General features: G+C 44.8%; 1 protein-coding gene across 5 annotated transcripts; it reads right to left on the bottom strand.

Annotated features, from left to right (window-relative positions):
• Positions 1-9,385: 9,385 nt before the first annotated feature.
• On the bottom strand, positions 9,386-23,467 carry CXCR2 (C-X-C motif chemokine receptor 2). Of its 5 annotated transcripts, none has more exons than XM_049712768.1 (3): positions 23,422-23,467; positions 21,060-21,142; positions 9,386-13,048 (listed from the first exon to the last, which is right to left on the bottom strand). In XM_049712768.1, the coding sequence occupies exon 3, from the start codon at positions 12,942-12,944 to the stop codon at positions 12,069-12,071; it is 876 nt and encodes a 291-aa protein (XP_049568725.1). In that variant the 5' UTR covers positions 12,945-13,048; positions 21,060-21,142; positions 23,422-23,467; the 3' UTR covers positions 9,386-12,068. The 5 variants fall into 5 exon arrangements, with proteins under 5 accessions (XP_049568725.1, XP_033283734.1, XP_049568724.1 ...); XM_033427843.2 differs by lacking the exon at positions 23,422-23,467 and adding an exon at positions 21,227-21,350 and having other exon boundaries at positions 9,386-13,158; XM_049712767.1 differs by lacking the exon at positions 23,422-23,467 and adding an exon at positions 18,311-18,361 and having other exon boundaries at positions 9,386-13,158; positions 21,060-21,158.
• Between the last annotated feature and the right edge of the window lie 331 nt (positions 23,468-23,798).

Below are 23,798 nucleotides of genomic sequence, written 5' to 3'. Positions count from 1 at the left end.
GCAGTTAAAGCACCAAGTCCTAACCACTGGACCGCCAGGGAATTCCCTAAGAGCTAACATTTATTGAAAGCTTTCCATGGTCTATTATTGAGCTAAGTGCTTTATATGTAGTAAATAACTAATTTAATCACTAGACTACCCTATGGGGCTAGCTCTCGTTAATTACTTTTTAGCCCATTTTACAGAGGAGGAAACTGAGACACAAGAGTTTAACTAGAGTCGGGATATGCATGCAGGGATTTGACCCCAGGGCCTACCCCTTCAAGCACTCTGCTAAACCACCTCAAGGTACGGGTTGGTACCTTTCTTCCAATACTTACCTGTTAATGATGGTTACTTAATTATGCCTTGTTTCACCATGCTTTAGTTGAGTTTTTCTTTTGAAACGTCCTTTATGTTTATGCTTTTAGGTAAAAAAAAATCTCTCTGTGCCTTACAAAATCCATGTTTGGAATTTCAATTTCTCCCTTTTCTTCCTAACACTGGTATAATAAAAAAAATTAACATTTTCTAATCTGCTGGATTGAAAAAATGCATCTCAAAGATGAATTAGTTATAGAGATCTGCTGTACAATATAGTGTCCATAATTAGCCATATGATATCGTGCACTTAAAATTTTGTTAAGAGAGTAGATCTCAAATATTGTGTTCTTATCACAAAAAGCAAACAAACAAAAAACAAAACCCAAAACAACAAAAAAGCAAAAGCACAGAGGGACACAAGGAAATTTTCTGAGGTGAGGGATACGTTTATTATCTTGATTATGGTGATGGTCATGGGTGTAATCATATGTCCAAACTCATCAAATTGTTTACATTAAACACCTGCAGCTTTTTTGGTATGTCAATTACATCTCAAAGAAGCTGTTAAAAGAATGTAAAAAACCCCCTCTCTGTGCGGCTGTTAGAGGCAAAAATGCCTCTCTGTGGCATTAAAAACTCTTGCAAGAAGCTTTAATCATGTTAATGTTTACCACTAAATGAGCTCCAAACGTTTACCTGCTTCACGTGATGGTTGGGAATAAATGAATAAGTGACGGAGCAACTTTGGAACTACCCTCTGGGTCTCTCTCAAAACCAGGTCTTATTTCTCCCTGAATCTTTATCTACACGTGTGGAAGAAAAAGGTCGTGGGCACAATGGCGAACCCTGCAATTTGTCCTGTGGGAATTAGGTTCCCCAGCGACTTGTGAGGAGGTGTCCCAGTACAGCAAAGAGGGGAATGAATGAGGAACCTGGAGACCTGGGCTCAGCACTGCTTCCATCACCTGTAGTTCAAGACCTTTGGCAAGTGTCCACCTGTTCTGGGCAACAAGTAGCTCACCTGTCAAAAGGGGAGGTCAGTCTATAAGTGAATTTTTTAAGCTCCCTTCCACCCAAACAGTCTATATTTAGGTAAAGCAGTTCAAGGCCACCACTCCCAGATGGGCAGGTTTGACACTGTACAGCCCTAGCAGGGTGCCATTTGCAGAGAGCACAATGTGACAAACACACTCATTACATGTATATGTCCGAAGCGGAATTAGTAGAATCTTCCCATAAACAGAGGTATTTTATGCAACCTTGACCCTGGTCCCTGGGAGCTACTATGACACTGAGACCCTGGAAGCTTTCAGAAGCTCCCTGGGAGTCATTCTTATTCATTTTTGGCAGTTGACTTGGACACTTGGGCAAGGGAGTTAGGCAGGGGGTAGTAGAGGTGTCCAAGTACCATAGCCAACTGTATAGTCTAGTGAAGTAAATCCCTTAGCATAATGCTGGACCTCCAAGCAGGTCCTCTAGAAACGCCAGCTGGTATTATTGCTGTAGTGGGAATAGAGAACAAATATGGGACAGGACACCTTGTGGGAATCAAGAGTTTGACCCAAACTCTGGGTCAGCTTGGCACAGAGCCAGCTTTGCTAGGAAACCGGTGCTGCTGTTTATGGCCAGGGGAATGTGTCTGACATCAGACTTTGCAAGGCTCTGTTGGGAAATCAGTGATGCGTCTGTCTTCTCCGGGAAGGTGCCTTGTGCATGTTTCTGAAGCTGCAGGGGGAGGGGACTTAGGTTGGGGCAGTGATGTCTGCACCTCCCTGCATCCCCTCCCCACCACCACATCTGCCCCAATTTGGGCAGATGGAATGGTCAGGAGAAGGCCCCATGCAAGGCCACCTTGCTTTTGGCTAGAGGTCAGCTAAGGGGAGTTGTGGGGGTCTTAGAGAGCGGGTGTATGTGGAGAGAGAGAGGAAGTAGAATACGTACCCGCAAGGGAAAGAATCATCCTCACAGACAGTTTTAATTCCAACAGGACATTTCTCATCTCCAGTTTGAAAAGCTTTGCCACCATTGCTTCTGAGTCAATGGGTTTTAAACTTGAGTTTTTTTTTTAATAACATTGACTTTTTGAAAATTTATTTTTTATTGAAGTATAGTTGATTTACAATGTTGTGTTAATTTCTGCTGTACAGCAAAATGACTTAGTTTTACACATATATACATTTTTTTAATATTCTTTTCCATTATGGTTTATCCCAGGATATTGAATACAGTTCCCTGTGCTCTACAGTAGGACCTTGTGGTTTATCCATTCTATATGTAATAGTTTCCATCTACTAACCCCAAACTCCCAGTCCATCCCTTTCCCCATACCCCCTCCACCTTGGCAGCCACAAGTCTGATCTCTAAGTCTGTAAGTCTGTTTCTGTTTTGTAGATAGGTGCATTTGTGTCACATTTTAGATTCCACGTATAAGTGATATCATATGGTATTTGTCTTTCTCTTTCTGACTTATTTCAGTTAGTATGATAATCTCTGGTTGCATCTATATTGCTGCAAATGGCATTATTTCATTCTTTTTAATGTCCAAGTAGTATTCCACTGTATATATGTACCACATCTTTATCCATTCATCTGTCAATGGACATTTAGGCTGTTTCCATGTCTTGGCTGTCGTGAATAGTGCAGCTGTGAACATAGGGTGCGTGTGTCTTTTTGAATTATAGTTTTGTCGGGGTATATGCCCAGGAGTGGGATTGCTGGATCATATGGTAGTTCTATTTTTAGTTTTCTGAGGAACCTCCATACTGTTTTCCATAGTGGCTGCACCAACTTACATTCCCACCAAAATAAACTTGAGTCTTCATCAGACTCATCTTGGGCTCCAAATTTCCAAGGACCCACCCTCAGCCATTCAGATTCCTTGGGCCTGGGACTATCACCTGACCTTAACCTTAAGCTGGGCTGGTGAGTTGGGTACCTTCTGTTTGTTCTTCCGGATCCATTCTCTGCGTTTCTCTACCACGCTCTATGCCCTGGGCTGCTGACCAATATGGAAGGCCTTAGTGGATTCCCTGTCCTCTGGTTTCTCAGCTCAGCTGATAGGAGCCCTGGTCGGGTATCTGTGGGCAGAAGCTTCGAGTCAGGGCATTTGTTGTCCCAGCTTTGTCCCTGCTGGATGCTGGGATTGGCTCTTGTCAGCTAGGCCTTATCATACAGCTTTCCCTCTGGGCTCCTGCAATGGCTTCCCTACCTCACCCCTTAGGTCTAGGGATAGTAACAGCTCTCAGTCGTTACTGGCCTTGGGGTGCTGACCATTGCTCATTACTTTCCCCAAACCCTTCTCACACTTTTGTTAAAGGTCCCTTTATTCAAGTCTCATGAGTTTGATGAAACTCTCTCTCCTTGCCCAGCTCCACTATGCCACCTGGTTCTTGCCAGGACCCGAATCCATTCAGGGCTTACCCGTAAAGCTGCATTTTAAGCAAGGAGTCCATTTTAAACACGGATATAGAAATTATTATAGAAATATATTAGAAATACTGCTCCAATGGCCTTGAATGCTTCTTAGTTCTCTTTTGGGTCCCTAGTGCTTAACTTACTTGAGACTAAGGTGATGTTTTTCAAAAGCAACTTTACCAAGAAATGAAGTTTAAAAAAAAAGGACTGATACTATTCAATGAGAAAATATAAAGGCATAGAAATGGGCATATCCACAAAGCCCAGCCTCCTCGTCCATAAGGAGACCTATATCCATGCTAGCCCACAGGTCCCATCCACAGACACCAGGTCTCAGTTCCCTTGTTTCTGGAAAAACTCTGCCCCAACCAAATAAATTGGAACAATGCAAAACTGCATGAATTAATCATGAATATTACTCTACCTTCCAGTTCTCTTTAACAATAACTCCTTTTAACAGTTTGGTATATATCCTCCCAGATATTTTTTGAACACTTATAAAACCATATATATTAAAAAAAAAAACCATATATATTATAATGTTTTTACACAAATGGATAAGCCATTTACTACGTATTTTTTTTTGCGGTACGCGGGCCTCTCACTGCTGTGGCCTCTCCCGCCGCGGAGCACAGGCTCCGGACGCGCAGGCCCAGCGGCTATGGCCCACGGGCCCAGCCGCCCTGCGGCATGTGGCATCCTTCCGAACCGGGGCACGAACCCGCGGCCCCTACATCAGCAGGCGGACTCTCAACCACTGCGCCACCAGGGAAGCCCTCTACTTTCATTTTTCATTTAACATTATTTCTTGACGATCTACCCATGTCCTTTCATATACAACAAACCCTCAGTATCACAGGGTATTTGTTCTAGGACCCCCCGCCATGGGTACCAAACTCCATGGATGTTCAAGTCCCTTATATAAAATAGCATTGTACTTGCATATAATTTCTGCACATCCTCCTGTATACTTTAAATCATCTCCAGATACCTTATAATAGTTAACACAATGTAAATGCTATGAAAATACTTGCTGATGGATAGCAAAGTCAAGTTTGGCTTTTTGAACCTTTCTAGAATGCTTTTTCCAAATATTTTCAATTCACAGTTGGTTGAATCCACAGATGCAGAACCCATGGATATGGAGGGCTGACTGTAACTACTTCATTATTTTTAAAAGATTTTTAAAAACAGTTTTATTGAAGTATAATTTACTTAATATAAAATTGACCGGCTTTAAGTACAAGATCTAATGATTTTTAGTAAATTCACAGAGTTGTACAACTTTTACCACAATTCAGATTTAGAGTATTTCCATCACCCCTAATAGAACCCTAGTGCCTGTCTGCAGTCACGCCCTGCTCCCATACCCAGCCCCAGGCAGCCACTAATCTGCTTTCTGACGCTATAGATTTGCCTTTTCTGGGCATTTTAGTTTAATGGACTCATACATGTGGTCTTCTGTTCTGGCTTCTTCCACTTAGCATCATGGTTTTAACCTTATGTTTAAACCACTGCCTTCAATGTATTCCATGGTGTGGACGCACCTTCATAGTTGAACTAGCCATTTCCCTATTGATGAGCGTTAGGTTGTTTCTAAGCTTTGCATTTTATAAATAAAGCTGCAACAAATAGCCTATATACATTTGTCCACTTATGTGGTATTTCTATAGGGTACATTTCTAGAAGTGCAGTTTCTTGATCAGAGGGTGTGTGCACTAAAATACGTATGATCAAATTGCCTTCTCTAAAGTTGCACCTATTTACTCTCCTAGAGTTAGTGCATGATGATATTGTCTTCTAATCTGCTGAATTCTGACCCCAGAACTATAGGATGTAGAAACCTTTGCCCAACTCCCTGCCAGGGTTCCTTGAAATGATGGGAGTTGTCCCTTTGTGCTTTTGATAATTTTCTTCATAGTTTTCCCCTTTATTTTAATGATTAAAAGCATTTTTATTGTGAATAGCACACATACTACAGCTTGTAGAAAACTTATGTTTATAGCTTAAAGAATGAAAGTACAATGAACCCCAGATATCTGTGATCTAGGTAAAGAAAGAGAATATTATTAGGACCCTCAAAAGCCCCAGTGTGCTCCTCCCTGATGGACTGAAACCTTAAAAAAACATGATCCAAACTTTTGTGGTAAACATTCCTTTTTCTTTAGATTCCTTTTCATAGGTAACATATATCCGTGGGAAAGATTTGTACGGAGTCCATTTAGTTCAGCTGGAGCTATGCTTCCCCCGATTCCCTTCCTTGCATAGCTCCAGGTTAGTGATGGCCAGAAGAGACTTTAGTGTGGGATGTGGAGGGCAGGGGTAGGGCAGAAGCTGCATTTTTTTATGCTCTGGAAGGTCAGCACTGCTGTGACATTGCTGTGCTTATCTGCTGGCTGCTTTTGCTGGCTTGGCTGGAAACGGGTCCACAGCCCCGCACACTCCTGAGCCGGGCGTGTGCTGATCTTTGTGATACAGGAACCAGCTTCTCCAGCAGGCAGGCCATCCTCAGCCTGAGCTTGGGGGCTGCGAGAGCCCCACACAACTTTCAGTCTGTCCTCGCTCTTCTCCACTTCCAGTGCATCTTTCCTTCTCAGCTGTCTGTCCTGCCACTTTTCAGGTCCCAGAACCAGAAGCAAAGTCAACAGCCTGCTCTAGACTATTTAACCAGCTCCCAGGACTTCCCTGGCGGTCCAGTGGTTAAGACTCCACACTTCCACTGCAGGGGACGTCGGTTTAATCCCTGGTCGGGGAATTAAGATCCTGCATGCCACGAGGTGCGGCCAAAAAATTAAAAAAAAAAAAAAAAAAAGAAATGCTGGAAACTCCTCACCATGTGACAAGACAGGTCTATGAACCAGGAAGGGTGTTCTCACCAGACACCAAATCTGCCAGTGCTTTAATCTTGGACTTTCAGCCTCCAGAACCGTGAGAAATAAATTTCTGTTGTTTACAAACAACAAACAAACAACAACAAAAAAACAGCTCCCAATTGCAATAGTCAGACCCTGTAACAGATCCCTCCTTCTAGTGACTCTGCTTTTCTAAATCAACCTTGTGTGACAGAGCGTGTGTCTCAACACAGGGTTTAGTTTGGCCTGTCTTTGAACTTTGTGTTGGGCTCCGATTGCCTCTTAACTACCCTGCCTGCCAGCGCAGAATAGGGTAACCCCACCTGAGCCTGCTCCCACACCTGTGCCCCAAGCCTCAGCTGGCCCTTACCTCTAGCAGAAGATGATGGAGACTCCAAAACCCAGTGCCAACACAGATGAGTCTAGGCACTGAAGAGGTAGACTGGCCCTGCCGAGTGAGCAGAATGCTCTGAGAAGTTCAATCTATGTATTATCCATTCATTCATAAGATGTCTAAAAATTTACCATTAGAAAAGCAAAATATCTGAAGAAATGAACTAGGAATTTTTATTCCAGTTCCATTACTATTTAGCCAGGAGATTTTGGTCAAGTTGCTTTGCTTGGCCCTCAGTTTCCTCATTTATGTATTAAAAGAGTTGGCCTTGGGGGGGTTGCCTCTAGGTTTCCCCTGGCTTTGCTATTGTGTGATGATGTGGTCCTCCTTGTGGGCCTACATGTGATGCATTTCAATGTGATGTGCAAACTGGAGGTACTTCTTCTCATCATCCAAGAGAGGCTGGTGGCTGTACTGATGTCATGAGAAAAGGGAGCCCATCCTGCAGAGTCTGGGGAGGGATTGTGGGGGAGGAAGATGTCATAAGCTTTGGGGACAGAGAAAAAAGACAGATGCTGTTAGTGTAAGTATAGGAACTGGAAGCAAGTGGGTCCAGCTCAGACTCAGCGGGCAGATCTAGGCAGAAAGCTGCTGGGCCCTGACACAGTGGAACTTAAGCCTGGAAAGATGGGAGGGAAGAAAGAAATCAGCAACTCAAAAGCATGCCCTGTCCTAGTGATGGCTTGGCTGGTCTATTATTTATGCCAAGACTGTCTTTTTGCGGAGCACAGGCTCCAGACGCGCAGGCTCAGCGGCCATGGCTCACGAGCCCAGCCGCTCTGCGGCACGTGGGATCTTCACGGACTGGGGCATGAACCCGTGTCCCCTGCATCGGCAGGCGGACTCTCAACCACTGTGCCACCAGGGAAGCCCCCAAGACTGTCTTTATATGTGTATGTGAGAGAGAGTGTAAGAGCCAGGGATAAATATTAATAGTTCACGTAAGTACAACTCAGCCTTTGCCTCATTGCTTCTGGGCTTATTTTATCCTCTTGTTTTCCTTGGAGAACCATGTTTCCTCTAGCCCTTGTTCAGGGAGGAAAGAGCTGAGTTCCTGGCACCAGAGTGGCCTCCTCCCACCGACAGTCATCTCAGCGAGCCGTCCTGTCCGTTTGCCTTGTCCTGTCAGGACACCATTGGTCCCTCTGGCAACTTGGGTGTTTTGTAAATACACATTCCCTTGCCTTTCCCTCCTGCTGAATCAGAAGCTGTTCTGAAGACTCAGCCAGAGCACCTAAGTCATGCTTGATCCTGAGTTTAGCCCAGTGCCTGACAGAGTGAGCTTGGAACAAGGGATTATTGTTGAATTAATCCTACTTGTTTTTTTTTTTTTGCGGTACACGGGCCTCTAACTGTTGTGGCCTCTCCCATTGTGGAGCACAGGCTCCGGATGCGCAGGCTCAGTGGCCATGGCTCACGGGCCCAACCGCTCTGTGGCATGTGGGATCTTCCCGGACAAGGGCACGAACCCGTGTCCCGTGCATCGGCAGGCGGACTCTCAACCAGTGTGCCACCAGGGAAGCCCAATCCTGCTTGTTGACTGCAAAAGGAAAAGCACTTTCGTGAGTTAAGGGTAGTGGTTACTGAAGCTCAGAGGTTTGCCTATGTCTGCCTGGAGAGGCCTCTTGTCATAGCCACAGCTGCTGTCTCCTTGATTTAATGGTCAGAGAGTTGTTAACATGAAAGGGATTGGAAGCTGGTAAAAGTTTGGTGACAGTGAAGTTCAGTTCCCCTTGTTTCCTTACTTCCTTAGTAGGCTGCTCAGAGCCAGAGCCCCTCCTGCCCAAGACCCTTCAGAAACAAGCCCTATGAACAGGGGCTGTGCCAGGGTGAGGCACTCTCTGTTTTGATTGTTTATATACCCAAAGCCCTGGAAGAGTAGGTTCTCAATACTGTTGAAGGAATGAGTCCAATTCTTTGTTTTGTCTAGGTGACATAGTCATTTTCCCATTCTGCATGAGTGCCCTTTTGTCAAACCTGAATGATGGGTGTGTGTGTGTGTGGGAGAGGGGAGAGTGTGAAGGATGACTCAAAGTGAGAGTTGCTGGTCGAGCTCAGAAGAGCTCTCTGACTTCCAACTACCCAATCCAGCTGATTTGGTAGACTTTCTTGGCCGTTCTAAGTCCCACCCTTGACACTCTTGACTCTTGTTTCACCCAAGGGTACGAGAAGCACAAGATGATCCCAGGACATGTTTCCTTCCATAATACATGTTGAGCAGCAGGAGGCTTGGGTTGGGGAAGAAGGAAGAAATACCAGCCTCCATCTCGATTTTAGACCTTCTCTCTATGTACCCGCTAAACAACGAAGGGATTTATTTATTGTACAGACCCTCATTCAGGACCTCTGCTTACCCTTGCCCGACCTCTCTGTAGCACTTCGGATGTTTTTTGTTGCAAGTAATGAAATACCCAACTAAAAGTAGTTTATACAAAAAAAAGACATTTAATTATCTCACTTAAGAAGTTACAAGTAGGTGGTTCCAGTGGTTCAAGTTTGCCTTTTTGGAACTAGGTTTTTTGTTTTTAATTGTGGTAAAATATACATAACGTAAAATTTACCATTTTACCCATTTTAAAGTGTACGGTTTAGTGGTGTTAAGTACATTCACATTGTTGTACAATTGTCACCACTGTCCATCTCCAGAACCTTTTCATCATCCCAAACTGAATTATGTACCCATTAAACAATAACTCCCCATTTTCCCCTTTCCCCCCAGCCCCTAGTAAACACTATTTTATTTTCTGTCTCTATGAATGTCACTATTCTAGGTACTTCATATAAGTGGAATCATATAACATTTGTGTCTGGTTTATTTCACTTAGTATAATGTTTTCAAGGTTCATCCATGCTGTTGCATGTATCAGAATTTTATTCCCTTTTAAGACGGAATGATATTCCATTGTAGGGGTAGATCACAGTTTGTTTATCCATTCATCTGCTGATGGGTATTTGGGTTTGCTTTCACCTGTTGGCTACTGTGAATAATGCTGCTATGAACATTAGTGTACAAATATTTGTTTGAGTCTCTGCTTTCAGTTCTTTTGGGTGTACACCTAGAAGTAGAATTGCTGGATCATAAGGTAATTCTATGTTTAATTTTTTGATGAACTGTCACACTGTTTTCCACAGTGGCTACACCATCTTACATACCCACCATCAGTGCACAAGAGTTGTAGCTTCTCCGTATCTTTGCCAGTGCTTGGTATTTTCTTCTTTCTTTCATTCTTTTTTTTTTCTTTATAATTATCATCATAATATGTGTGAAGTGGTACCTCATTGTGGTTTTGATTTACATTTTCCTAATTATTAGTGATAAGCTCTTTGTTTATGTTCTTTGGAGAAATGTTTATTCTCTAATTCTTTTGCCTAGTTTTGAATTAGGTTGTTTGCTTGTTTGTTTGTGTTTTGCTGAGTTGTAGGAATTTTTTATAAGGATATTAACCCCTTATAGGGTATACGATGTCAAATGTTTTCTCCCATTCTGTGGTTTGCCTTTTCACTCTGTTGATAGTGTTCTTTGCTGCATAGAAGTTTTCAACTTTGATGCAGTCCAATTAAACTACTTTTTCTTTTGTTACCTGTGTTTTTGGTGTCATATCCAAGAAATCATTGCCAAATCCAATGACCTGAAGATTTCCCTCTGTGTTTTCTTCTAAGAGTTTTATAGTTTTAGCTCTAACGTTAGGTCTTTGATCTGTTTTGAGTCAATTTTTGTGTGTGGTGTAAGGTGAGGGTCCACTTTCATTCGGTGCATATGGATATCTGATTTTCCCAGCACAATTTGGTGAAAGACTGTCATTTCCCCATTGAATAGCCTTGGCACCCTTGTTGAAAATCGTTTAACTGTTTATGCTTAGGTTTATTCTGGGCTCTTTATTCTCAGGTTCTTTTTATTAAAAAATTAATTAATTAATTTATTTTTGGTGCATTGGGTCTTCGCTGCTGCTTGCGGGCTTTCTCTAGTTAGAGCAAGCGGGGGCTACTCTTCATTGCAGTGCGTGGGCTTCTCATTGCAGTGGCTTCGCTTGTTGTGGAGAACTGGCTCTAGATGCACGGGTTTCAGTAGTTGTGGCTTGCAGGCTCTAGAGCGCAGGCTCAGTAGTTGTGGTGCATGGGCTTAGCTGCTCCGTGGCATGTGGGATCTTCCCGGACCAGGGCTTGAACCCGTGTCCCCTGCATTGGCAGGTGGATTCTTAACCACTGCGCCACCAGGGAAGTCCTCTCAGGTTCTTTATATCCTTTGGCTCCAACAGCTCGAGTGTGTTGGGCATACTTTTTGTCTCATTTCCACAAAGTGGCTGCCTTGGCACCACACAGCATATCCTATAACCATATTCAAAAGCAAGAACCAAAGGTATGTTTCCCTTTCTCTCTCTCTCTCTCTCACATCAGGAATACTTCCCAGGGGTTTCCTGGCCTCAGTAGACTTCGTAAGCAATGATGCACTGAAGCCAGTTCGTGTGTGCTTGTGAAAGCAGATTATTACATTTTCTAGATCTTGTGATCTCGTTGCTAAACACTGCCACCTTGAAATCGGTCATGGTGGGAGCATTTAGTTACACCACAGAACATGGTAAACGCTACAAATCAAGACTTTTTCCCCCAGGAAAGTGATTTACCAGCACACAATTTGCCTTTAATTCTTATTTATCAGAACCAGATGATATGGCCACTGCTGGCTTAAGGAAGTCTGAGAAAGTGAGTATCTGTCATTTTCAGCCTCTCTCAAGGGAGGTGGACTTCGTTAGCTGGCAAGGAAAGGGAGAGTTGGGGAAGCAACCAATGGTGTTTGACACTAATGTCTCCCAATGGTGGGAACTTTTTGTAATCACTTAAAAGAATATCTTCAAAGAATGCCAGAAGACAGAGTGCTGTGGTCTCAGTGGTAGGATGGACTGAGCTCTAGCAGTTGACATGGTAATTACGATAAGAGGTGGGGGCCAGGGCTTTCGAATCCATAGCTGGGGGCCTAGTAAGGATGCGGCCTCAGCAACTTCCTGTAACCACAATGGGGGGCTGCCTGGACACAGGGCTGTGAGCAGCCAGAGGACACGCGGCTTGGGGCGGATGCTGAAGGGAAGGGAGGAGCCCTGCGTGCGGTCTCAGAGGGTAGTAGAGGTGTTCCCTGAAGAAGAGCCAACGAAGGAAGGCCTGCCGTCCTTGGCCAAGAACTCCTTGCTGACCAGGCCATGGATGGCCATGATCCTGAGGAGTCCGTGGCGAAACTTCTGGCCAACGAAGACATAGATGAGAGGATTGAGGCAGCTGTGGAGGAAGCCCAGGATCTCGGTGGCATCCAGGGCCCGGCCGATGTCATTGCGGCGCTCACAGGTCTCCGCGATCACCCGGACCCTCATGAGGGTGTCTGCAACCAGGACCAGGTTGTAGGGCAGCCAACAGAGCAGGAAGACGAGCACGACAGCAAAGATGACCCGCATGGCCCGGTGCTTCTGCCCCATGTGGGCCGCAAAGAGCGTGCGCAGGGTGAGTCCGTAGCAGATGAGCATGACCAGCAGGGGCAGCAGGAAGCCAAAGGTCTGGGGCAGGACCCGCATCACCATCCGCCACTTCGTTGTATTGGCACCCATGTCCTCGTAGCAGACTGGGCTGGAATAGGGTGGGTGGATGGCCCTTCGGAAGACGAAGATGGGTAGGGCCAGGATCAAGGACAGGACCCAGATGCCTAAACATATGAACCTGACCCAGTGCCGCTTCTGGGTCAGCATGCGTGTGGCATGGACAATGGCCAGGTAGCGGTCCACGCTGATGCAGGCCAGCAGTAGAATACCACTGTAGAAGTTGACTTCCTTCAGGAGTGAGACCACCTTGCACAGGGCTGTGCCAAAGATCCAGCCCTTTGCCTTGGAGGTGGCCCAGACAGGCAAGGTCAGGGCGAAGAGCAGGTCAGCCATGGCCAGGTTCAGCAGGTAGACATCGGTGACGGAGCGGCCCACCCGGCTGTATAAGATGACCAGCATCACCAGGGAGTTTCCCAGGAGGCTCAGCAGGAAGACCAGGGCATAAATGACGACCACGGCATACTTGTTGATAACCAGAGATTCCGGCTGGCATGGGGCAGAGTCTGGTAGAATAGAGGGCAGGTCAGTGTTGTAACTGTAATTACCAAAATCTTCGTCACTGTAGTTTTCCCAGTTAAATCCTTCCATATTTGAAGTAAACTTAATTTCTGGCCTAGAGAAGAGAGACGAGGGTTACCGCACAATACATCTCCCCAGATTCTAGTCTGTCTGCTCACAACATTTAGATAGGATTCTTTGTGTTAGCTTGTATATTACATGGAAGTAACTTTCACTTCAAGGAATGGCCGGAGCACTAAGGTTTTGGAGACATATTTAGTAAAAAATGATACATTTCACAAAAAGTGTCTAGTTCCCTTCAACATCAGAGAGACGTTCTTATCACTTTCCATAACACTGCTATCACCCAAACCACTGTTGAAACGTCCCCTTGGATAATCCCTACAGAACATGTCTCGGATCCTCGGTGGTGGGCATCTCTGACTATTGAGGCTGATTTTAATGTCAGAAACATGAGGTACCACCCAGTTCTCAATCTGGGGGACTAAGCAGGCAATCCAATTGTGTTAGATCCCTAGGAAAAGATCATCAAGGCTTGACTATAAACCTAAGAGATGAGTCCCTTTGTCCAACTTTCTGAAAGGTGTTTTAAAAGAAGTGTTCTGGAAAAACAGTCTGAGTGATAGCAGCGTGGAGTTTCAGGATGCTCGAGCTAAGAGAAAGTTGACTCCACTAGTACAGCCCAGCATTTTTCTGCTGAGATGCGTGGGGCCTGCTCTGGGCATACTGATGTAGTTTGAAAAAAATATATTAAAAATCATAAGCAGGTGGCTGACTGATTCTCCACATGGGTGGAAATGTAACAGATTATCTTGGGAGCTCTGAACAGGCATATTCTGCCATGTAGGGGTGAGCAGAGAAAGGCAGTATGTTCCCAGCCTAAGGAGGAGGGGCAGCAGGCAGCAGAGAAGGCAGGTGGAGACACACGATCCTTGTTTTGGTGGCTTTCGAGTCCTGCTGGGGACCCTTCCTGCCTTGCTAGTGAGTGCCTTCTTCCAGACCTGACTCTCCAGCACACCTAGCTAACCTCTGTGGGCTCTGCCCTTGTTATGGGGGTAGCAGAGAGCCTTCTTTTGGGGGAAGCTGCAGCCACCCTGAAAGATTAACCCAGTTTGCAAAGAGGAAGTAAAGTGACCAGCTACTGAATTAGCTTCCTTTTGAACCACAAAATATATCAGCATCATACCATTTCTTTATAACAAGATATGGCCATCTTGTTACCCTATGCCAGTCTGTAGCCCACCTCAACATGGAACCCAGTGTTAAAGTGAAGAACATAAAGTAAAAAGGCTCAGGACCTACCTCACACTCACTAGCATGATCATAATTTAAAAAGAAGGACTATGACGATGGTGATGAGGATGTGAAGAAGTTGAACCCCTCATACATTGCTGGTGGGAATGTAAAATGGCACAGTTGCTTTGGAAAACGGTTTGGCAGTTGTTAAGAAAGCTAAATGTAGAGTTACCATACGACCCCGTGATTCCACTCCTAGTGTACCCAAGAGAATAGAACACATACGTCTGCACAGAAACTTGTATGTGAATATTCTTAGCAGCATGCAGCGAAAAAGTGGAAGTAATCCAAATGTCCATCAGCTGATACACAGACAAGCAAATTGTGGCATACACATACAAGGGAACGTTATTCAATCATAAAAATTAATGAAGGGCTTCCCTGGTGGCACAGTGGTTGAGAGTCCGCCTGCTGATGTAGGGGACGCGGGTTTGTGCCCCAGTCCCGGAAGATCCCACATGCCGTGGAGCGGCTGGGCCCGTGAGCCATGGCCGCTGAGCCTGCGCGTCCGGAGCCTGTGCTCCGCAACGGGAGAGGCCACAACAGTGAGAGGCCCGCCTACCGGAAAAAAAAAAAAAAAAAAAAAATGAATGAAGTACTGATACAGGCTACAACATGGATGAACCTTGAAAACATTATTCTAAGTGAAAAAAGCCAGACAAAAAAGGCTTCATACTGTATGATTCCATGTACGTGAAATGTCCAGAAGAGGCAAATTGTTAGAGACAAAAAGTAGATTAGTAGTTGCCAGGGGCTGGGGGCGGGGGAGTGTTACTGAGTACAGGGTTTCTTTTTGGGGTGATGAAAGTGCTCTGGAATTAGACAGTGGCAATGATTATGTAGTTTTGTGAATATAGATCTTCCTCAACTTATGATGGGGTGATGTCCCAGTAAACCTATCATAAGTTGAAAATATCCTAAGTCGAAAATGCATTTAATACACCTAACCTACTGAACCTCGTAGAGTAGCCTAGCTTACCTTGTATGTGCTCAGAACACTTACATTAGCCTACAGTTGTGCAAAATCATCTAACACAAAACCTATTTTACAATAAAGTGTGGAATACCTCAAGTAATTTATTGAATACTATACTGAAAGTGAAAAATAGAATGGTTGCTTGTATGGGTAAAGAATGGCTGTAAGTGTATCGGTTGTTTATCCTCATGATTGCATGGCCGCTGCCCAGCATCATGAGAAAGTATCCTATTGTACATTGCTAGCCTGGGAAAAGATCAAAATTCAAAATTCGAAGTACAGCTTCTAGCTAAGGAGTATCACTTTTGCACCATCATAAAGTTGAAAAATTTTAAGTTGAACCATTGTAAATTGGGGACCATCTGTATACAAAACCCCACTGAATTGTATACTGTAAATTGGTGACTTTTTTTTCTAAAAATTTTTTTATTGAAGTATAGTTGATTTACAATGTTGTGTTAGTTTCAGGTGCACAGCAAAGTGACTCAGTTACACATACATATTATTCTCCTTCAGATTCTTTTCCATTATAGGTTATCACAAGACACTGAATATAGTTCCCCATGCTATGCAATAGGTCCCTGTTGTTTATCCATTCTACACACAGTAGTGTGTATCCGTTAATCCCAAACTCCTAATCCATCCCTTTCCCCTCCATTTCCCCTTTGGTAACCATAAATTTGTTTTCAATGTCTGTGCGTCTCTTTCTGTTTTTTAAATAAGTTCATTTGTATCATATTTTTAGATTCCACATATAAGTGATATCATGATATTTGTCTTTCTCTGTCTGACTTACTTCACTTAGTACGATAATTTCTAGGTCCATCCATGTTGCTGCAAATGACATTTTTTCATTCTTTTTTATGGATGAGTAGTATTCCTCTGTGTGTGTGTGTGTGTGTGTGTGTATGCACATAAAATGACTTTTATAGTATGTGAATTATATCTCAATTAAAAAAGATTAATCAAAGATATATAGGCTTGCGAAGGAAACACAAATATTAAAACAACAATATCATCATCATCATCAACAACAACAAAGGTCCTAGGAAGCTTTTTTCTTTAGCAGAAGAAACTGTTACTGTCAATCATACATAGCAAAAAAAAGCTAAGTGAGGTTAGGGAAACTGGAGAAACAATGCCCCTTTTCCCTAGAGTGAGAGAATTCTTAGCCTTCACCTTCCTGAGAAGGTATTTCTCCCCTAAGTGATGGGAGCCAGATAAATTGCCTTCTCAGCACACGGGTACCACAGATAGAACAGATTAGATCAGTCTGTGAACCTAAACGATGTGATGATAAGGACGGGGCCCAGTCTGGCCAGGAGGCAGGGACGGTAGTGAGAGAGGTGGATAGTACAGCTGGCTCAGCCAGTGGTGCTGACAAAACCTGCGTGAAATCACTGACTCTGCAGCCCCAAGGTCAAGAGCAAGTTTGCTCAGAAGCCCAGGGTAATGTCTAATGAAGTCACAAGGTGGGTCACTTCCGGGAGCAGATGATCAGAGATGTTCTTAAGGGAACCCATGACCCAAGAGAAGACCACCTTTGCGAGTGGTTACAGAGCATGATGGGTGCAGAGAGCTTGTGCCCTTAGAGAGGAGAACCCCTCATTTACAAGCATTGGCCGCGAGAAGGCAGAGCTGCGGCAGCCGCAGAAGCTGCCTCTCAGAAGAAGCAGCAACAGCGAAGCATGTTTCACAGACAAGTCCTCATTCTGGATAATCCAGCGCTCGGCTGTGCCGGAGCTGGGCTGGAGGTGTGCGGGCGAACTCCCGCTCCCAGACGTGAAGGCTCAGCTTCAGGGTGCAGAGGGAGACCATGCAAGTTAGGACAGAAGGTAGAGAACTCAGAAACGGGAACCAGGCCAGGGCAATGACCTCCAGCCACTGGAGGGTGAGGGAGGGGAATGTTTCGTTGTTGTTTGTTTGGTTTTTAATTTACCAGTCTCTGGTGAGGTTGTTTTGACGTTAAAGGGAGAAACTAAGGGAAGGGAGATACACATCTGAGACCCACTTTGTGCCTCACAGGTACATGGTCTCGTTCGGCAGTTATAAATAGACAGTCACAGCAAGGCTCAGAAACCAGCCTGTGGTCACAGAGTCTCTTAGTGCCGCAGCCCGATTCCAACTAGGTGTGAATGGCTTCACACGCTATTTTCAGTCTACAGATCTACTTCTCACAAAAAAAAAAAAAAAAAAAAAAAAAAAAAAAAAATCACAGCTCATGTAACAAATATAGCTGTAAGCTAAGTTCTTGAGATATCATGAAGTTAACCTGGCTCTGGTTCGCTCCCATTGTCTGATGTTTTGTGCATTGCTTTCTTTGCTATTCCTTAGGCCCAGAACGAGAGAAACAGCCCTTACAGGAATCAGAAACCAAATGCCCTTGAACTGACTGGCCCCTGCTGACCACCCAGTCATGTTCTCGGTAACCGAGCAGGAGATCCCCTCAGTGAATGAAACTCCCAGCCCCTTAATGACTCATGATAGTTCAAAAACTCATGGAAAGGATGATTCTAATTTACTTCATGAAAATGCTACATTGACAAAAGCCCAAACATTTAAGGCAATCTTTTTAACAACGGCAACACAATAATAACAACAACAAATTCAAGGTTATTTGTATACAATTCCAGTGTCCTTTCTCTCTAGAAATATAATCCACACATATTTACATTTAATATAGGGGAAGAGGGCCTCAGTAGTATCTGGATCTTCCTCAGACCCAATCCTAGCCAAGGCAGGGAGAGCCAGCTGGGTCCGCAAGAGAAGGCGGTGGGCAGCCAGTTGCTCTAGGTGCTTGTTGGACAGAGGTGTAGGGAAGAGGGGCAGAACCTCTCCCTTTGGGGATAGGGAGGCCTAGAGAAAGAATGGAGAGACTGAGGAGTGTGGGGATAAATGGAGGGGATAAATGGAGGCTGGCTGTCAAGGGGGGACAGAGAACAGAGACATTCTGGAAGGGTGTTCCAAGACTTACCAGGATTCTGGGCTTGTCACCTGTGGGACACCTCCAGGAATGCAGATGTGCCTGACACAAAGGGCGGCGGTGGTGAGAACACAGTGGAGGAAGTGAGTGGTGGATTAGATTGCTCAACTCTGGGGTGGAGCCCCTGAGGGTGTGGGATGCCTTTGATAGCTTGAATAATTAATTCCCAGGTCAACTCTTTGATAACTAGTAGTCATTTTATTAACTGGCAGAGTTCACACTGGGAAGGGGCCTGTGGGGTTTTCTAGCCAATCTTTCCATTTCACAGATGAGGAAACTGAGGCCCACCCAAAGGAAGTAGTTGGCCCAGGACGGCACGGATTTCTCTTATCTTTGCCCTGAGCTCAGCAGCCCCTGGCTCTTTCAGCCACCCTGTCTGACTCTCCCCACAATCCAGCTGTCTCGGGCACCCCACGCTTACAACCCAGCAGCACTACTGCTCTTAAACATCTTTCCCATCTCAAAGGGGAACAGCTCTTTAAGGCAACAGAAACGGAACTAGCTTCTGGTGCATCTGGTGGCTTTCTTCCCTGGACTTAATGCCTCTTGTCTCCACCCCATTCACCCTGGGCATCCTTAAAGCCTCACAGATTCCTTCTCCATGCCACACCCCTTTGAGAACTCCCATCCCCAAATGGGGGCCCGGTTCCATCTCACCTGGTCTTTCACCTCCCTCCCCAACCATGTGCTCTGACCACATGCCTCTCTTAGGGCATTGCTATTTTTTCTTAGCTTGTCCACTTGGAATTGGATCTGCAGTAGCTACTACCTTTGGAACCAAGACCATCTAATTTGGAAAGAAAGCCATTTGGTAAAAGTTAAAATCCCACCCAAGTTCAAATACATTTTTGAAAACAGTGTTGAGTGACACCAAGAATATATTTTGTCACATTTGCTGTTGATAATAATTGAAAGGATAAATCCAGGCACAGCAGTGAACACTAATTCACTGCTCCCTCCTAAGCCCCCACCCCAGTGATTGATGCCTCAGTCCCCTCCACTATTCCTTACCCTGACCTGTTGCTCCATGCATCCCAGGGCCCACACAGTGCTCAAAGCCTGTGGCAAACTCATCTAAGCTGCCTACCCCTAGGAAAGAGCCTTTGAGTCTAGCTATTTAGCAAACGTTCTTTGTCACCTTTCTCTTTTCCATTGTGGAGAACACAGTGACTCCTTGCCAGGTGATGCTAAACCCAGGCAAAGGCCCAGGACACACAGAGAGAGGCCATGAGAACAGCAGTTAAGAACTCTGCTAGCCTAGCAACTCTGGGCAAGCGACTTTTCCTTTCTGAGTCTCAGTTTACTCATCTGTAAAATGAGGCCAATGATAGAATCTAACTAACTGGGTTGTGCTGAGGATGAAATGGGGGATTACCTGTAAAGCCCTTAAGACACATATAAAGCACGATGTTAGCATTTATTGTTGTGATTATTATTACTGAAATAGTTAATTAACTAATAGCATGGGTTCTCTCCCACTACATCCCCAAGCAAGAGAAAGCATCGGGTCTGCTTTCGGGGCTGACTTCCAGGTACATCTTAATTTGCTTTAACCTGACTAGCAATAGTCACATGAGCTCTAACGTTGAGTGCCTGCTAAGGCCTAGCTTCCAGGGAAAGTGCTTTTCAGAATCTGTATCATTTAATCCTCACAACAACCCCATGGAGTGTGCACTTTCTGAATGAGGAAACTAAGACTCCGGAGTTAGGCAACTTACCTAGAGTGACGCAGATGAACTGACTTTTAAGCAGTTTTTGAGACTTTTTTTTTTTTTAATCTGACTTCAAATCTGCTATTGTGTCCACTGCTGTGTGGGGCTGAGCTCCACTAAGTACCTCTCTGTCCCAGACAACTGGGTGTGCAAAGGACAGCCCAGATTTGACATTTCCTAACCATCCTACTTCTTGATTTTCATTAGATTGATTTCATTTCCACTGAGCCCACAGCAGGCCTACCAATGGTGGGGTAAATACAGAACCGGCATCCAGTCCTGGTTCTGCTGTTAATGGTCAGGGTGAGCTTGGGCAGGTCATTTCTCTCTGTGCCTCAATGTGGTCCCCTGGAAAATGAGATTAGCCACATGTGGCTACTTAAATTTAATATGTTTGTAAATGCACTTCATATTTATATTTAAAGGACATTATATTGTGCACTTAAAAAAATTTATTTTTGGCTGCGTTGGGTCTTCGTTGCTGCACGCAGGCTTTCTCTAGTTGTGGCTAGCGGGGGCTACTCTTCGTTGTTGTGTGCAGGCTTCTCAATGTGATGGCTTCTCTTGTTGCAGAGCTCAGGCTCTAGGCATGTGAGCTTCAGTAGCTGTGGCATGCAGGCTCAGTAGTTGTGGCGCACGGGCTTAGTTGCTCTGCGGCATGTGGGATCTTCCTGGACCAGGGCTCGAACCCGTGTCCCCTGCATTGGCAGGCAGATTCTTAACCACTGCACCACCACGGAAGTCCCTTAAATTTAAATTGATTAAAATAAAATAAAAATTTAGTTTCTCATTTTAAGTGCTCAATAGCTACATGTGACTAGTGGCTACCATATTGGACAGTGCAGATAGAGGACATTTCCATTACTGTAGAAAGTTCATTTGTACCGTGCTGTCTTGGTGCAGACTTATTTTGTTCCTGCAATTCACCACTTCAGTTCTCAGGGGACTCAAAGGAAGAGACTGAAGTTTCCAAATTCCTTCTATCAGAAATAGTCCCCAGCAGCCCGAAGACCGAACTGCTCACCTACCTGTTGTTGCTGCTACAGCTGCTGTGTTATTGGAGTGGCCACTGATGCCTCCTCTGTGACTCAGGGCTTGAGAGCTGTCACACCTGTTGGACAGGAAAAAAGCAAAGCAGCCTTTACGTGGAAAGTTCTGACCCAGGGCTGCTGAGGGGGAAATCCAGGAGGCCCACCAGGGGAGGTGTTCCTGCAGAGGAGCAACGAGGTCTGTTCTGGGACTCTGACTGAAGGCCAAGCCTCCTCCTGGCAATTGTGTAATGAGAGCTGGGAATTTTCATGCCTTCTTGTCTAATGGCTTCTGCAAGAGTCTGCCAGTCTGAAGGTGGAGGTTTACCTAGTTGACCTCTGTCTCGTTTTCAACGTACACTTCCTTCTTTACAAGGGAGATGCAGGCAACCCCAGCCCCCAGCTGACACGTAAGCCTGAATTTGTGTGTACCCTTTCTTCCTTCCTTCTAGGAGCAGCGTGAGAAGTATCCTTCCTTCTCTTTCGGTCCTGCACCTGGCTGTGGGACCCCACTGCACCTCACATCCTTGAAGGTCGTGCCTTGTGCACCCTCTGCTTCTCAACCACCTCTTTCCCTGAACTTGCATATGGCTTTCTCTCCCTCCCTCTGTTCTAGAACTCCTTTAGCGACCACTCCCCCTGGGCCCTCCATTTCACAGGCAAGCTTCTTGAAAAAGCAGTGAGCAGTTGCCTTTTCCACTTTGCCAACTTCTTGTTCCCTGTTCAACCCACTGCAACCAGCTTCCTGCCCACTGTACTGAGGAAACAGCTTTTGCCAATGTTCCCAGTGACCGAGGGTTGCTAAATCCAGTAAACTCTTTTCTTAAATAAAGCTGTTTTAATATTATAAAAATTAACTGTGCATATTGTAAAGAAAGCAGGTGGTAAAAAGCATATAAATTAAAATGTGATTCTCTTCCATCCTTCTGTTCACCTGTATCTTGTGAATATTTTTCCAGACTTCCCCCATGCACATACAAACATGTTTTTTCCTTCTTTAATAAAATACTATTTAACTAGTTATATTGTTCTGCACTTTAACAATGTATCATGTACCTATTTCACATCAGTACATATAGATCCATCTTACTCTTTTCAGTGATGACGTAATGGCCCATGGCAAGGACATAACCTGACTTATTTGATAATTACCTTATAGATGAATATTTAGGTTCTCACTATGAACATTTTTGGATATTGGTCTTTGGAAACTTGCACGAGTGTTTCAGTAGCTTAAGTATAATTTTGCTGGGTCATAACTGTGCATGTTGATATGTTGATAAATAATACTCATTGCACTTCAAAAAGACTGTTGCAGTGTATTCTCCTATTACCAGTTTATGAAAGGGCCTGTTACCCTGTCTACTCATACTGTCTCATACTTGTCAATCATGGTAAAATACCTTCTCCCAGCCTGCAGTATGCTTTTTAACTGTATTTACGGTGAAATGGATACCGTTCAAGCCTTATCTTATTTGATCTCTGAACCATTTAACCCCACTGATCCCATTGTTTTCTTATTGCTCAGAGAACTTCTCTTGGTCTTATTTGTTACTTTTTTTCTCAATTCATTCCTCAAATAGGCATGTTCCTCAGAGTCTGCCTCGGTCCTCTTCTCTACCTGTTCTCCCTAGACTAGTCCTCCTGCCTCCTTGGCTTCAGCCCCAACCCAGTATGTGCCAGTGTCTCCTACACCTATAGTTCCCAGCTTCTCTTCTAAGCTTCTCTTTAAGCTCAAATTCTTACATTTAATCACTTCCTGAATCTCCCCTGAGGTCCCACAGATGCTGCAAACTCAACATGTAGAAAACCGGTCTCACGGAATTCCCTGACACGGGTGCCCCTCCTCCTTAACCCAGAAACAGGCGTGCCCCTCACGCTTGCCTTGCTCTTCCTCTCCACGAACGCCATCTCCTTAACATCTCTCTTGATTATCTCTTCCTCACCGTCTTCACTGATGGTGTTAGGTTCCTCTTTATTTTCTCTTGCCTAAACTACTGCGTTCGTCATGGGATGGCTGTGATTTCAGAGCTAGACTGTCTGTGTTAGGATCCCAGCAATGTCAGTGGTTGTAGACCTCAGGCAAGTTATTTCATCTTACGGGACTCAGTTTCATCATCTGTAAAATGGGGATAATGGGAGCACCCACTGCATAGAATTGTCATGTGGATTAAATGAGTCTATATTTATAAAGCAGTTAGCATGGTGCTTGGCATTGTTGGTTGCTGCTGCTACTTCTACTACCAACACTACCAGACCACTATTTTCCTAAATGCTCTCTGTGTCAAGCCTTTCCTCCCTCAATCCATCCCCCACTCTCTACCAGAACCATCTTCCTAAAATGTGAATTTGAGGGAATTACCTGGTAGTCCAACGGTTAAGACTCGGCGCTTTCACTGTGGTGGGCCTGGGTTCGATCCCTGATTGGGGAAATAAGATCCCACAAGCCGCACGGTGTGGCCAAAAAAAAAAAAAAGTGAATTTGATCACCCTCTTTCCCTCTTGCAACCCTTCAAACACTCCCGTTGCCCTCAGGCAGAGTCAAATTCCTGCTGTGGCACCTGGCGCCCCTGCATCTGACCCTGTGTGCTTCTCCAGCCTTATTTCAGGCCATGCCCTCTTGTATCCTTAACTCTGGCCACAGGGAACGACCTGCAGTTCCCCCTCAGAGCTGTTCTGGTTCCGCCTGGGCCTTGGCACTCATTTCCCTTTTCCTCATCCCCACCCTCTTGGGCTGGC

The sequence above is a fragment of the Orcinus orca genome, chromosome 7 (genome assembly GCF_937001465.1).
Source record: "Orcinus orca chromosome 7, mOrcOrc1.1, whole genome shotgun sequence".
Classification (NCBI taxonomy): domain Eukaryota; kingdom Metazoa; phylum Chordata; class Mammalia; order Artiodactyla; family Delphinidae; genus Orcinus; species Orcinus orca.
Note: the sequence above shows the minus strand (reverse complement) of the source record. Positions and strands in the feature narration are given on the sequence as shown.

Excerpts from the sequence above, each read along its gene's own strand:
- CXCR2 (XM_033427843.2), bottom strand. The coding sequence starts at position 13,133 with ATGGAAGGATTTAACTGGGAAAACTACAGTGACGAAGATTTTGGTAAT.